This window comes from Haemaphysalis longicornis, unplaced genomic scaffold (assembly GCF_048455015.1).
Source record: "Haemaphysalis longicornis isolate Haplotype H1 unplaced genomic scaffold, Haemaphysalis longicornis Haplotype H1 scaffold_12, whole genome shotgun sequence".
Classification (NCBI taxonomy): domain Eukaryota; kingdom Metazoa; phylum Arthropoda; class Arachnida; order Ixodida; family Ixodidae; genus Haemaphysalis; species Haemaphysalis longicornis.
The window spans coordinates 4,147,511-4,162,759 of NW_027526225.1; the positions used below are offsets into that span (position 1 = coordinate 4,147,511).

A 15,249-nucleotide genomic window follows, 5' to 3' on the forward strand; every position below is an offset into this window, starting at 1 on the left:
ATGCGAGTGGGAGAGCCTGCATTCGCACTCCATCCAGTGGATGGCAGTAAGCTTCAACCACTTCTGTAAGTTGCATTTCCACTGGCAGGGCTTCTCATCGTTATTTCATAGCTGACTGAACCACTTTGTATTTGCTGAATGTATAATAAATAGTGACTGCAGGCGAATCGTTTGGTGAAGCCACAGTCCGCTAAGCGAAAGGAGCATGATTTGCGGGTCGGCAGCAGTCTTGTGGGTGTGCTTGGCGAGCGACGTCCTGCCGGCAGGTCGCTTAAGCAAAGGTGTGACCACATTGGTCCTGCAGTTAGTGACTGGTGGCACTGCACCTGAAGTTAAAATGTCTGCTACAAGCGAGATTGTCGATTAAAGTTCAAGGATACTTGTGCCTTATAACTGTTCTACATCCCCGATGTCTGTTATAAAGAGGTCAATTTAATGGGAAAGATATGGCAGCCAACCAAGTGGGTGAATAGTGTCTCTTATACCCATTTGTCCCTTACATCCATGTCTCTTATAACGAGGTCCAACTGTACCTGCTTATCTGCCACCTTTGCCCTTTCCAGATAAAAAGAAGATAAGATAGCAGTGCACCTTCCGCCCGGAAACAACTGCTTTTTGTTTGCTTAGGCTTCCAATTGGCTAGGCAAGCAGAAAATTGGCTGAATGAACTAGTCTAATGTAAGCTTGGGCCAGTGTTGCGTGGGGCCTTTTACGTTACTCACTCGTCTGTAGCTAAGTGGTAATGTGGTCAGAAGGGTACAGTGCCTAAGAACACGTGCCACACGCAGTGAAGAAGGTAAATTTCACAGGGAATGCAGTGCCAAAGTAGCCCAGGTGACTACACATTTCGAATACTGCAATGCATATACACATTCACATTTCTTTTAAAATGTTGCTCTCCCATCGCTTCAGTAAAATTTTAGGGCATACCCAGCTTTCTCGCTCAAAATTCCAACCTCTCAGGAACCTAGCAAAACCACTTGAGGAAAGTGATATTTGGCATAAAGCCAGAAGTCAACGTGAAGATGAAAACACTAAAAGAAGTTTCCAGAATTCTGAATATTTTTTGTGTAATTCGCTGCCAAATCTTACTCCTCATGCATTTCTATGGGATAGTTTCCATGGCTCAGGAACCTAGTCGCGCAACGTGCGCGACTTGAAACTGTGCACAAAGCAAGTATTCACCCCAAATATTAGCTGTGCAAAAGAACTTTTCATTTCGCTAAAAAATTGCAGAGTAATCACTGTTGAAAGGACTGCCATGAGCGGGAAAGCTGCACATGCATAGAAAACCAGAAGAAAGCGAGAGGTGTGTTTTCCGGTTGAAAACAAATGAATTCGAGATGGGTGTCTCCGACTGACAAGAAATGAAAAAAGGGAAGAAACAAAGAAGAAAAAAAAAAAAAAAAAAAACAACTCCAAAACTCACCTTTTGGGCGAGTAGTCGCTGTCGAAGCTGTTTCTCCTCCCATTTGAGCCACACAACGAAAAGCTGTCCGGGTGCAAGCCGAGGCCATTTTCAGCAGAAGAGTCTTCAAAAGCTTCATCTATGAAAGAAAAAAAAAATCAAATAGAAGAAGCGTTTTGTTAGAATCTTTAAAAAAAATGTAGTTGATCCTTCCTGCATAGCAATCGGTAAAACAACAGTAAAATGTGCCTCCACAGGAGCATTTGAATGTTTATTGTGCATCAATATGAACTTGCACATGGCCATTTATATTTCGTCGGTATGGCACCGCTAGACGCATCAACATTAGACACTGGATTACACACGCCAGAGCATTGCGTAAAAACGACTGAAACCCCAGGTGCTCGCAAACCGTGCAAACGAAACCAAACGGGTTGTCAGCGAATCGTTTGGTGAAGTCACAGTCCGCTAAGCGAAAGGAGCATGATTTGCGGGTTGGCAGCAGTCTTGTGGGTGTGCTTGGCGAGCGACGTCCTGCCGGCAGGCCGCTTAAGCAAAGGTGCGACCACATTGGTCCTTCTCCGTGGCCTCTACGCCAGACGCTTGCGTTGCGACAAACTCGGCTTGTGGAACGCGGCGGCGGGCGGATAAACACAGCAGCTTCCGCTGCTATACACTGCCCTATCGAGGTGCCAACTATGGGCGCTCATTCGCGTCATGACGCACTACTTCGCTTCACCTCTCCCAGACGGCAGCACCATCTGAATGGAGAAGTTAGAGGAAAGGACATAACGCGCGTTCGGAGAGCTATTCAGGCATGACTACGTGGCTCAGTTGGCACAGCGTTGTACACCTCCCGTTGCGGCCAGACTGATCGTGGGCTCGAATCCTAGTGCCACCGCTCCAGTGGACCTTGTTCTGGTGATGTCAGTAAGGTTTGTGTATCTCGGCATAAAACACTTCCGTGTTAAAAAAAAAAAACCAGCCCTCCATCAGCTCCAAATTGCACCACTCACTTTGCAAAAGCTGCCGCGATATGTTACCAGTAATCATCAGTCAGTTAATAACTTTAATGTTGTAAGGCCGTGCACGAGTTTTGTCAGCAGGAAGTTTTTTTTTGTTTTGTTTTCATACGGAAAAAGTGCCCACAAACGTTATCTCAATCTGTCTCAAAAATGTGTGGAATTCATCGGCGAAGTGACTTACCACCACAAGGGCTGCCTTCCCTCAATAAGATTGACAACACTCAAATAAAGTGGGTACAAACGAGCGCAATATCAAACCTTAAAACGTGCTAGAAAATTTGCCTTAAGGGAGGATGTCATTTGGCACTTGAAAGTACAACAGTGAAGGAGAATGAACAGGCCAACACTAGGCAAGTCCTAATGCCCTATTGGACAAACAGGGTAACACAAATTATCGCTCACTTAATACATTTACTTCCTTTTGATATTTGCCGCATTTTCACAACAAAGATGATGCTAACCCGAAGTTCACTTTTTTCTGGGGCATGTGAGCAAATTATTTTATACAGCGCTGAACTGACACGAGTGGCCAGCAACTCTGCATCTTAAGAGAGTATACCAGTACGAGAGTATACCAGCGGGGAGCCACTGTCTCCCCGCGAGCGATAGTCGTGTTGTCTGGTGTATGCCCTGTATCTGCCAGGCAATAAAGCCTCACTTTGGATTGCCGGAGCCTGTCTACCGCATGTGAGTACTCGAACCCTTGAACCAGGAGACCCCAAGCATCCATTCACAGTCACTGCGCTGTCAGTTCAGCTGATCAACAGAAATTTCCGGTCTAAGTCGAGACCCAACCCTGAAAGTGCTAACAGTCATCAATGTGACCTTCCAGAATCTGCACACACGCGCACGCGCGCGCGCACACATGCACATGCACATGCGCGCGTGCGCACACGCACACACACACGCACACACAAAAGAAAGATGCGTTCTTGTCTAATAGAGTGGTTTAGAGTCCGCATGTATTAACTACCTCCTGGGACAAAAAAATTCTTTCCTTCATAAAACCCTGTGGAGACCCTTGTTTCCCTACGCCTCGCCTGCACATGTTTCCGCGAGCTGGGAGCCGCCATTTTGGGTAGCCGGCGCGTCACGTAGGTCGTGTCCTCTTCGTGACCCCGTGCGCGCGCCGAACCGGCTCGCCGCGAACGTGTGCGCGAGGGCGCGGGGGAAGGAGGACCAGTTTGCCACCTTCCTGCGCGCCACCCTCTCCCCGACCTGGGGAAGATCTCCTCTCCCCTCCGAGCTGACCTGCGGGACAAACGAGCGCTCCGCCGGCCCCCGGGGAGTCGACTGGGCGATTTGGTCGGAGTCGGTTGGCTCGGCTGTGCCTACGCCGAATGCCCCGATGACGGTGAACCCAGTTGGCCCCACGGACTCTGCCGAGAGATTCTGCCCTGATCGGTCGCCTCGGGATGCCTCCCCTGCTCCCGCAGCCGTGATGACGGATATCGAGGTCTGAGCCCAGCGGCTTGAGCGAGCGACAGGAGCCACTGTCTCCCCGCGAGCGATAGTCGTGTTGTCTGGTGTATGCCCTGTATCTGCCAGGCAATAAAGCCTCACTTTGGACTGCCGGAGCCTGTCTACCGCATGTGAGTACTCGAACCCGTGCGTGAGTCTTCGGATTCCGCAGGGCTAGTGTACGGCGCGTAGCGTTCTCTAGCAAAGCTAGCCGGGGTCCTCTGCTATCTCGTACGTTAGCCCACAACCCGCATTTGGAGGCACTCCGTCCGTGCACAAACTCTGCAAGCCAAGACGCCTAAAGGCAAAACTGAAGGCAATTCGTTAATGAATGCAACGCTACGTTGGGTAACGGCCGCTACGACGAAGAAAGAGAGAACACGACTGGGCCACCGAAACAGCGACAAACCGTCTGAAAAACAGTCGGTGTCCGAGAGCGACTGCTGGGGCGAGATGTCGTAGCGATGGGAACGCCCCCAGAGCGCCTTGAACCAGGAGACCGGGAGGGTCCAGGCCCACCGGAGGATCCCTTGCAGCCAATACAGGCCCGCCATGAAGAGGTCCTGAATCCGCGCCACCTGTGGAGCAAGACAGGCTCGTTTTTGTTGCGCATCTACATCCTTGCTTGTATGCCAGAAAGTTTTACGTTCTTGCTCAAACATTGTATTGCTTGAATATAATTCTGAATAAAATATTGCTTGAATTTAACATTGAACATAATATTGCTCAAACATCGAATGCAAGGAAAGATTAAGAATTTCGGGCAAAGAATGGGCACAGAAGGCACATGGTAGAAGCCACTGGAAATCCTTCGGGGAGGCATTCGTCCTGAAGTGGTGATAATGATGAATATTGTACATTATTGCTTGCTTATACGCTTCACACGATACTTCTCTATGTTCCTGTGCATTCAAGAGAGGAGAGGGGAGTTCTGAACTCCCAAGTGCGTTTTATCAATCAAGCAAGTTATACCACACCACCGTGGCTGCTGGCCAGAGTACTGAGACACAACTGCATCCTCTTGGGACAAATAGATCGCAGTAAATAGTAGAACAAGCCCTCAGGGGTGTACTGCCCAACGGTCACTCTCGCGATTGACAGTACAATGTCACACAGTATACACCTCACCACTGTGAAGTCTGAAGCACCTACATCGCGGGGGGTAGTGGCCTCAGCAGTGCAGTTATACTATTATGCCACAGATTCCCCGCAGCAGAAAAGCACAAAAATAGCACTAGCAGCGCAGCACTGAAAAAAAAAAATCCATTCAGCAGCGTTCAGTTAGGTGTTACTGCTTTCACATTCACAACTAACACAAGAGTTATTTTACACCCTATCTAGAGGGAGTATTTACAGGGGAATCATTGTGGGAAGGAAAGAGAGTAAATGGGAAATATCTCAGTGACCTGAGAATTGCAAACAACATTGTCTTGTTCAGCGAGACAAGAGAAGACGTATCAAGAACAATTCAGGTAACATTTGAGAAGTTGAGCTGTGATGTTAAAAAAAAGGAATGTGAAAAAATCGAAAGTAGCATTAAACAGACCAGTTGCAAGGCAGCCCTCCAGTCCAGGCAATAAAAACGTTAGCAGAGGCAAGTGGATGTAATTAGCCGGGATAAGTTGCCAGTGCTGCTCGCAACCTTAAAAAAAAAAGTCGGTGGTAAAATTAACATGCGCTGGGGTGTACTTTGAAAGAACTTTCAAATAAGGAACAGAAGGTTATGCCTGCCAACATGTTAGGCAGAAACTTGGGGCCTCACTGAACACCTCAAAAGAAAAAGATACACGGAAAGAAGGGCAATAAGTCCAACACTTTATCATCGGCTCCTTTTCCGCGAGGAATGCACTCGCATGGAAATTCAGATTATGATAAAGAGGTAGATCTGGGTGGGCCTTGAGATGTTGAGACTGACACAACAGGTATACCACCAGAATAAACAGAACAGGTGCCTGGGGACGGGGAGGACTCGTTGTAGGGGTGAGATAAAAAAACTAGCAGGCAAAGAAGGACACAAACTGTTGGAAGTCTGTGGAAAAGGCAGTCAACATGATGATGATGACGAATAATGCACCCCTTCAATGATAATGATTGTAGGGTTTAATGCGCCGACGCATTGCAGGTGATGAGGTGCGCTGTAGTGGAGGCCTCTGGGTGAATTTTGACCACCTGGGGATCACTAACGTGCGCCGAAATCTCGTACACACAGACGTTCTTGCTTTTCGCCTCCATCAGAAAAGCGGTTGCCGTAGTTGGGAATCGAACCCGCGACCTCGCGCTCAGCAGCACAACGCCTTAGCCACTGAGCCACCGCGGCGGGTACCCCTTCAATCTCAATTCTCACTCATATACTTGAACTTCGAGTTATGCACACATAAATATGTCCTCAAAAGGGTACCCACACCAATTTTCTTGGCTAATGTTACTTTACAGTCCAATTTTTCAACTCAACATAATACCCTGGCTGAAGTACGGATGACGGTCTGCAATGCGTGGAGCACATTTCAATCTGACCTTGGGCGACAAAAGTGAGATTTACAGGCGCTTCGCAGGAATCTTGGGACGTTGCTTCACACGCACAGCTCACTGAGCAGTCGGCACGACGCTTGCAGCATTGCTGCAGCATGCAGCAAGTGAGGGTCAACAGTCACTGGAATGGCACTCTCGGCGAAAAGAAAGTTCCACACGCAAAAAAGGAGCTGATGATAAACCTTAGAATCGCAATAAAATTCACCATTCGCGCCTCTATCAGAAGCGGTCATCACATATCCACTGTGATGGTAGGCCTAACGCCTTCAGGCAGCGCAACTTCGGTGGAAACCAACGCCTTTGCCGGCCTCTGCAGCAGTAAGACATCTCTGTACAAAACAAGTTCATGGCGTCGTTCCGCTGTATGCACTGCACCTTCAGAGCTCAAAGAAATGGAAACCGAAAGTGGTGATATTCAGGCCGTTTCATATTAAAAGCGCTGTTAGGCCATTAAACATACTTTACCATAAAAACAGAACTAAAAATTCAGTGTCAGTATTAGTTTAATATGAGTTCATTGATACAAGCCCCACTCAACCTCTCAAAAGACATGCGTTATTCCTACTCCATGAGTTGCGCACTCACTCTCGCTACTTTCTACATACTTTTGACACCCTCATTTCCATTGTCTTGCAAAAGTCAGAGTCGGAGTGCATCGGAGTGCAGAGTCCATCGTTACTGTGCTCCACAGGCCCCAGCTCTGAACCAGAATCCGTGGACGACCGTACTATCGGCCACGTCTGAGACAAGCCCGTTTGGTCACCCTGTGCGCACCGTGCAACCGGCCATGTTTGAGACAAACCCGGGTTGCCAACCTGCAATGCACCGTGCGGCCAATGTTGCGTGAATACGGGCTTCGAACACTTTGCAGTGAGCGTCTCACAAGGGATAACAGATGGCGTCGCCACCACGACCTGTGTGTGCATTCCTTGCCTCGAGAGTTCCAGCAGTTTTGGATTAATGGAGAACATTTGGTCTGGAAGCTTCACCAACTGTGGTAGCGAGTGTGTGCCGTTCATGGAATGCACCTGCCAGAGTTACCCCCACAGACACTCGAAACTCTAATCTCGTGGCCGTTAACTTCTTTGCAATCAGGCCAACGTAGTAACCACAAACATTTCAGGGCCTGTCAGATTTTAAGCTTATCCCTACGTAGAATACAAGAATGTTAAAGGGGCCCTAAATAGGCTTCCGAATGTCGCCATTTCAATCGCGCAATCGCTAGAGTACCCCTTCACGACAACGTGTACCAAATATTACACCTCTGCGTAAAGCAGGGGCCGCACAAACACGAAAAAAAGATTTCACTTCCTCCCCTGGCTCACCAACCATACCTTGCCGCCACACTTGCGCGCTCTGACGCAGTTCTTTCCGGCTCTGACGCGCCTCTATGACGCACGAGACACTGCCCAGTGCGGCGCCGCGAACGCGAACCACAGCGACAGCGCTCACCGTGCAACCGGAATCTGGTGGGCGGAGCATGCGCGTCGAGTGCTAAAAAAAAAAAGCGCGCGCAGGGCTTGGCGCAGCCAATGACTGCACGTACATCAAGGAGGGTGATGGATTGCCCTGTTTCTCTCGGTGGTCTTGCGCCGGGTCGATGACGTCGCGGCTTCCACAGTGCTTCGGAGGAGCTACTAGAGGAGGAGAGCCCCAGGCCTTATGGGTGGCCCCTTTTAATGAGCGATAACTCGGCTAATACTTAACGCATTTAAACAATTTTTGCGGGATGACGTTCCTTGGATAGTACTCCAGTGACCGCGCACGCAAAATCGTAACATTTGGCAGCCTATTTAGGGCCCCTTTAACACTATGTGCATAACACATACATACACGAGTTAATGCACACAAAATACAAGAATTTTCCTAAAGAAGTTACCGTATAAGTCGGCATTTAAGTCGAGCCAGAATATCGACCCCCTCACCTTGCGGCCAAGAAATGGGGAAAAAAAAAAGAATTATGCACATATCGTTTTATTGAGGCTAAAAGCACTTGATTTGTGAGAGGTTACTCTGAAATCTTGTCAGATGACTACCTCTGTCTGGTTGCCGCCCCCACAGCAAGTCGTCCTCAGTGCAGTCTGGGGAATCGCTTATGCAGCACTTTTTAAACACTCAGAAGACCGTGTGTTCAGAAACGGACGCCAAGCAATTACTCCTATGAGCAGACCGCCGTGAGAGCCGGTTTCCGTGGGCAGCCAGCAAGCGTCTTAGTGTTGACGCCGACCATTATTCGTAGAGACGTCGCACAATGCTCGCGGACAAAAGTGGTCATTTTGTCCCTCATTTCCAGGTGCACAGAGCAGCGCCCACAAAACAAGGTCTTCCGAGCGTTGCATACCGAGAGCTGCCCCATGAGCGTGCACTGTTTTTGGAGACACTGAACGGGTCCTGGTCAGACATGTTGCTGTTGGCTTGGCATACTATACGTTTTCTTTAAGTGCTGTTGTGAACCGGTGCTAAGTGCCAGAACTTATCTTGAGAAAGAAGAAAATACCACGCACACGCTCACTGACAGCAACAGAAGCAAGAGAGAGAGAGAGAGAGGGGGGGAGAGAGAGAGGGAGGGAAGGAGGGAGGGAGGGCGGTGAGTTCAATTGATGTCAGTTGCAATGGTGCCTTTGCGGTTTGGATGGGCCCGATTGGCTGACCGGTTGGTTGCCAGATGACAACATTATGCTGATGACCGGTATATAGGTTGAGGGGTGAGTTTGCAGTGAATTTTTCGGTAAAAAACATCGACCTATATTCCGACTTATACGGTACTCATGTCGACATCCTTGTGTGCTTAGCTACAAATGCAAATCACATGCTACCAAGCCATGGTCAATCTGTTTGCTTTGCATACCCACCGTACATACTAAGCGTTATCTCAAGGGTTGAACACAAATGCATTTTCATTAAATAATTTAACTTCACTGGTACATGTATGTGTTCTTTCTCATTGACCGTGAGCACCCTGTGGCCATTCCAATACGTATACCCAAATATCCTCAAAACAACACGCTCAAACTGGTAGCTGATGGCACGGAAAATGCACCCAAGGTTTCTGGTGCCAGCTAACAGTCAACCGGCGACACCGTAATTTTGTCGCAATTTGAAACATGTCAAAGCGAGCAAAAGGAAACGCGCAAAAACATTCAATACCTTCTCTTCAAGCCCTTCATATTCTTTTTGTTCTTTCATATTCTTCATAAACTTTTACCGTGTGCTGCTAATGAACGTGCTGGTCTAACCATTAGAATTTCAATACAGTCAAACCTCGATGTAACGAAGTCAGTAAAATTTGTAACTTACTTCGTTACATTGAAATTCCGCTACACTGAAATTCGCGGTTAAAATGGTGTTAACCGCGTGAAGTGGTTTTTGCAAACAAAAACGGGGCGCACATACACGGCTGGCGCGCTGCTTCTGTCAGGGCTTAATCGTCCATGCGGGCATCAGCGTGAACCGCATGGGGCGTTTTCTGCTCGCAAAAACGCGCCTCGCCAGCCACAGGCGTGCTGACGCAGCCGCGGAGACCGTCTGCACGGTGCAGGTAGCTCCAGCGACCGCTTCTAGTTCTAACCGCTCGCTGAAACGCAACATGAGGGGCAAAGGAAGTTGTTTGTGCGGGAAAAAAGCGGATAACGTGGGCGAAATTTTCACTGTAAAACGTCATACGTGCGGCTTAAAAAGCACCCATCAAATATCCCCCGCGGTGGTAAGCCTAATCATCTCTGGTAGGGCCAGCCGGCATCCCCGCGTGCTTCAAAGCTCCCGCCATAGGGTGCGCACCTCCCCATTGGCGAAAGTTGTCAGGCTCCTCCCACTGCCACATGTGGCGCGAGTCACTTTCTGCAAGGAGCTCGTAGGTGAAGAGCTCGCTCACGGACTTCGTGGCTCGCTGCATCCGCGGGACTGGGCAACCCGAGTCTCCGAGTTTTATTTGGAACCTTGTTTCGGTGCTTGCATCTCCCAAAATATACAATGGACTCTCGATAAACAGAACTTCAAGGGACCGAAAAAATTAGTTCCGTTTAACAGGAGTTCCGTTTATTGAGAGAGATGTGCAAAGGTGCAAATTTATGTGGCTACGCAGTTGTAATGACATTTCATGGAACTCTAAGCACTAGAAGGTGAATGCACGTGAATGTTTTTCAGAAAGCAAGAAAACTACAAGAGGAATAGGCACAGAATTCACAAAGTTGATTTGGCAACAATGAGTCACTGTGCACTACAAAATGCATCAATTATTTTTGTTTGAGTCCTTGCAAATGCACCTTCACGGAGGCTAGAGGCCTCAACTTTGTCAGTTCTTATGAGCCACGGAATTTAGAAGACGGCAACGCGGTAATGAAGCGCGAATAGCACCACGATGGCACACACGAGGCGGTAGGAGCTGAGCCCTGAAACCTCGGCGTCTTGAATCGAGACCGAACGAGTGGAACAAAAATTGCGATGTTGCATTTGTTGCGCTAACACGGCTGACCACTAACGAGACGAGGCTTAAAAAATGTGGAGGAAGAAAAACAAAACAAAAACACAACAGCCGGAACCGTAAAAATGTGGTTCTCAGACCAATGGGTATCACAAGAAGTTCCAATTCTGGTTCCGTTTACACGGTGAGGCCGAAAATTTAGTTCCGATTACCGAGAGTGTTTTTGCGTTATCCGAATACAAAACCAACCAACTTACAGGCTACTGTTCCGTTTAAGCGGCAATTCCGTTTAAGCGATTTCCGTTTATCGAGATTCTACTGTAATTCGACAACTAAAATTTCATACCTAATTCTCCATGAAACTTCATTACATTGAAATTTCGGCAAATGGGACTTCGTTACACAGAGGGTGAAAATACATGCTGTGCATAAACTTCAAGCTAAAAATAATTACGTGGTTCGTTACATCTAGGTTTTACTGTGCTACACACAGAATTGCATCTCATGTTGCACGTCATGCCACAAATGGCCCCACAGATGCGTAAAACAAGCACTTAGAAGCTCCACATCAAATGATTCGCACAAACTGGAAAACTACAAAGACTAGGTCAAATTGGTAGGTGTATGTGAATAGTGGCTTTTGCTTTTAAAAGCGAATACAAAGCGAATAACTACTTTGTCCAAATAGTCGCAAATCAAAGAAATATTTAGTGATTTACAATAGCAAAATCGAAATTTACAATTTCTCCTAAATTCTTACTTTGACTAGCCTGCAGAAAAGAGGCTCGTTTAAAAAGGGCTCGCAAAATTTTCCCGCGGCAAAAGACAAATGCAAAGAAGTCATTCTGCTGCTTTTAGCTGTGTTGATGGTACTATCTTTCAGGAGGGGCAACTTTCATTTCACGCGGGAACCATGACCACAAGTGCTTCAGTGTACTACAGTTGAACCTCGATATAACGAACCTCGATTTAACGAAATTCGCGATATAACGAATTTTTTCAAGTTTTCCATCAAAATTTTGCTAAATCCATGTATTTTTATCTCGATTTTACGAAGTAATTTCGTGCGGCGCTTCCGATTTAACGAAGTCATGGCGAGAAAGGAAGAACGAAATTCCGGTCGAGGCACGTTTTATTTTGCCTCTCGGAGCCTACATTGAAAACATTCAGTACTCACATTAACTCTTTATTTTGCCTCTCAAAGCCTACATTGAAAACATTCAGTACTCACATTAACTCTTTATTTTGCCTCTCGGAGCCTACATTGAAAAACATTCAGTACTCACATTAACTCTTAAAAGGCTAAAATGAAAGAAAAGCGGTGAATTATGCGGTTGACAACGGTTGACAAGCTGCTCAAAAACCGCTAGCGGTCATGAACGGTTTAATAGTGCGGCCACCATTTTGACGTCTCCATCGTTGCCTACGCCAGCGCCCTCTATGCTTAAACTGCCGAAGCCTACTTCAAGTGTTTTTTCTACGAGTCCTTGCTCACGGTGCTGCTGCCCTGGGTTGTGCTCGCTAATAACCACATTAATATCTTGTTCGTGCATCATTAGGTGGGTCTTATAAGCAGCATGAGCACCCCAGGGGAAAGAAAAGTGTTCCGAACTAGAGCCTGAGGACGTGTCGGTGAAACCGAAGGCCACCGAAGTGATGGTTGCCATCGACGTTCTGCGGAGGCACGCAGGCGCACGCGAATGTTTAAGAGCAAGCCTTGTTAGCGCTGTCAGCATACGAGCGTCACGTAAAGCCCACCCTGGTCAAGAAAAAACGCCAAGCACTGCTTACGGACTTCTTCACTACGGCTTGAACATCGAATGCTGGTGGCAATAAATTGCTCTCTGAACGTGGTCAAAAAGTGTTCATTAGACAGCTGCGATGTGGAGAAATCGGTTTCTTTAGGGCTCAGCGGGCATAAAAGTAATTGCTTAATCGAATTTGGACAGAAGGTATTTAATGTAAGCTTTCCACTTTAGCGGGAGCACGGAAGCGCTGCTCCACTAAGTGAAGCGGTCCGCGTGTACTCCGCTCAACTCTCAATCATGGCTTTATCTCGAGTGTCGTGGTTGCATCACGCGCCCATACTGCAGAGCCTTTGTGCATAAAAAAGCATAACCTCGCCGGGGTGAAGTTCACGGGGCATGGACGCGGGTTCAATTGACTAACAGCGGCGTTTAGTAGTGACCGAAATAAAAAAAGAAAAATTGGAAACCTAGTCTGCTATCATATTTAATGAGGCGTTGCGGAAAAAGCACCGGTTTTACGAGGACACGAACTACTGTCGGCTATCCGAATTCCATTGCCTAAGTGTTGAAGCTCTTACTTAATTCACACAATTTTCGCGGCGTTTTAGTACAAATTTCGCCTTAAGTGGAGAGGTAACTACATAGCAGTTGTTTCTGTACGATGGGCAAGGTATTGAGACCTCAATAACTGGTTAAATTAACTGTAAAATCGAAACCTCAATTTTACGAAATTCTCGATTTAACAAAATTTTCGCCCGCAAGTACGACTTCGTTATATCGAGGTTTAACTGTAGTGCGATTCTAACAAGCATTATCAAATGTATGGGGCAATGCAAAGCCTAAAAAATTGGTCTCATTTTTTAAACTAACCCTTTCAGACGAATAGCGGTATGATCCATGCTTTCAAACCTGCTTGCAGGGCCCTTTTTATATGCATTCTTATAAATTTTCCACGAATTTTTACTTTCTAGGGATGGGCGAATATTCGGTATTGTCGAATATTCGATCGAATAGCTCTCTATTCGTTATTCGCTTCGATCCGAATGCAGGTATTCGATATTTTCGAATTATTCGATGCTCCCGAATAGGCAGCTAAAAGCCAAGCTTTTCGGTCAAGCTTTCCGAGAATTACCCCAGGCTTGGCTCAAGACCCACCGACGCGGACATTTCTATTATCAGTGCCGGCACTGCCGAGTTGCTGCCTTGCCTAGAGGTACGACGAAGCTCTCGGCCGCCAGCACACTTAAGTTAAAAAAAAAAGGCGGCACTGAAACGACACCGCTCCGAACATAGCGGCACCAAGCCAGCAGACTTGTACAGGCCGCCATTTTGAATAGGCATGCCGCCATTTTGAATAGGCTCGCACAGCGTGGCAGTACGCCGCACTAAGCGAGCCTATTCAAAATGGCGGCCAGCCACTTGCGCTTTGCTTGGCTACGGCCGAGGATACTAGTGGCTACAATACTTCTTTTTTAGCGGAGCTTCTAGGCGGCGCTTAACTCTGCGAGTTTCTAGGCGGCGCTTAAACTTGTGAATGAGCAGCCGGCGGAAACTGCTGCACCTAGAGCATGTGACGCAACAGGCATTTCTTCATGAAAACTTGTGAATACAGCAAAGGAAAGCTGTGTGTAAGATTTTGCAATAAATGTTCAACTGGTAATAGTTTTACACAATGCTGTGCCTACGTGAGTTCTAATTATTAGAAAAAAATGTGTACATTAGTCAGGTCACAAGTTGCTCATTTGTCTTTGTGATTTGCAATGTGCACTATTCGAACTATTCGATTCGAAATTATTCGACCAAATCACTATTCGCTTCGAATTCGCTTCGAACCTCAAAATCTATATTCGCCCATCCCTATTACTTTCAAAACACGGTTCCGCCAAGGGCATTATTTCACGTCTAATACAAATGTTAAAAAAAAAAAGAATTCAGACTAAATTTGACAAAACTGCCCAAAAGAAACCTGCACGATTGGAAAGGTAGCTTTGCCAGAGTGCTTACCGTATTTTCGGCATCCTATGAAGGAAAATAAAAAAAGGACAGTCACAGTTGAAACAAGGTGAAATTTAAGGATTTTCTTTAGTTGGAAAGTGGGGACCATGTCCATGAGTAGTTGGGCATTCTCACCAACAGAGCGTTGACGGGAGTTATTTGAGTCTGACCACATTAATGGTAGCAATTGGTTCCCGGTAGCGCATCCATGAAACAATGCGTAATACTAGTAGAAAAGCCCCTACATAAAATACCGTATTTTTGCGCGTATAACTCGCACCAAAAACGCAAAAATTTCAGTGGCAAAGTAGGGGTGCGGATAATACGCGAGGTTTTTCCTGAATTTTATTAGTGAATTGTGACTTTCGCCTTGCAGTCAAATGTGTTCTACTTGCTAAACATACGCTTTTTCTGTCTACATAGTATGTGATGTGTTGCTCGAGCAGTAGTGTTGGTGCAGCCTTTTGGGTATTAAATGTGCGGGCAATACGTGAGGTTTTTTTTCTTTCCTGACGGGCTGAAAGTGGAGGTGCGGATTATATTCAGGGGCAGGTTATACGCGTGAAAATACGGTAAGTTAACCAAAACAACTCCAAGCTGAATGAACAGAGCAAACCCCAGTATACGATCAATTGCATCCACATGGTTTCTTTCTCTCTAGCT

The 15,249-nt window shown here is 46.9% G+C and overlaps 1 protein-coding gene across 1 annotated transcript in view; it reads right to left on the reverse strand.

Annotated features, from left to right (window-relative positions):
• Positions 1–15,249, reverse strand: part of LOC144162218 (membrane-associated tyrosine- and threonine-specific cdc2-inhibitory kinase-like) — a 51,543-nt gene that overhangs the window by 909 nt on the left and 35,385 nt on the right. The window contains exons 9-10 of the mRNA XM_077692683.1: positions 4,304–4,472; positions 1,430–1,547 (exon numbers count right to left, since the gene is read on the reverse strand). Of these exons, the coding sequence (XP_077548809.1) occupies positions 1,430–1,547; positions 4,304–4,472 (287 nt within the window). The remainder of the gene's footprint in view (positions 1–1,429; positions 1,548–4,303; positions 4,473–15,249) is intronic.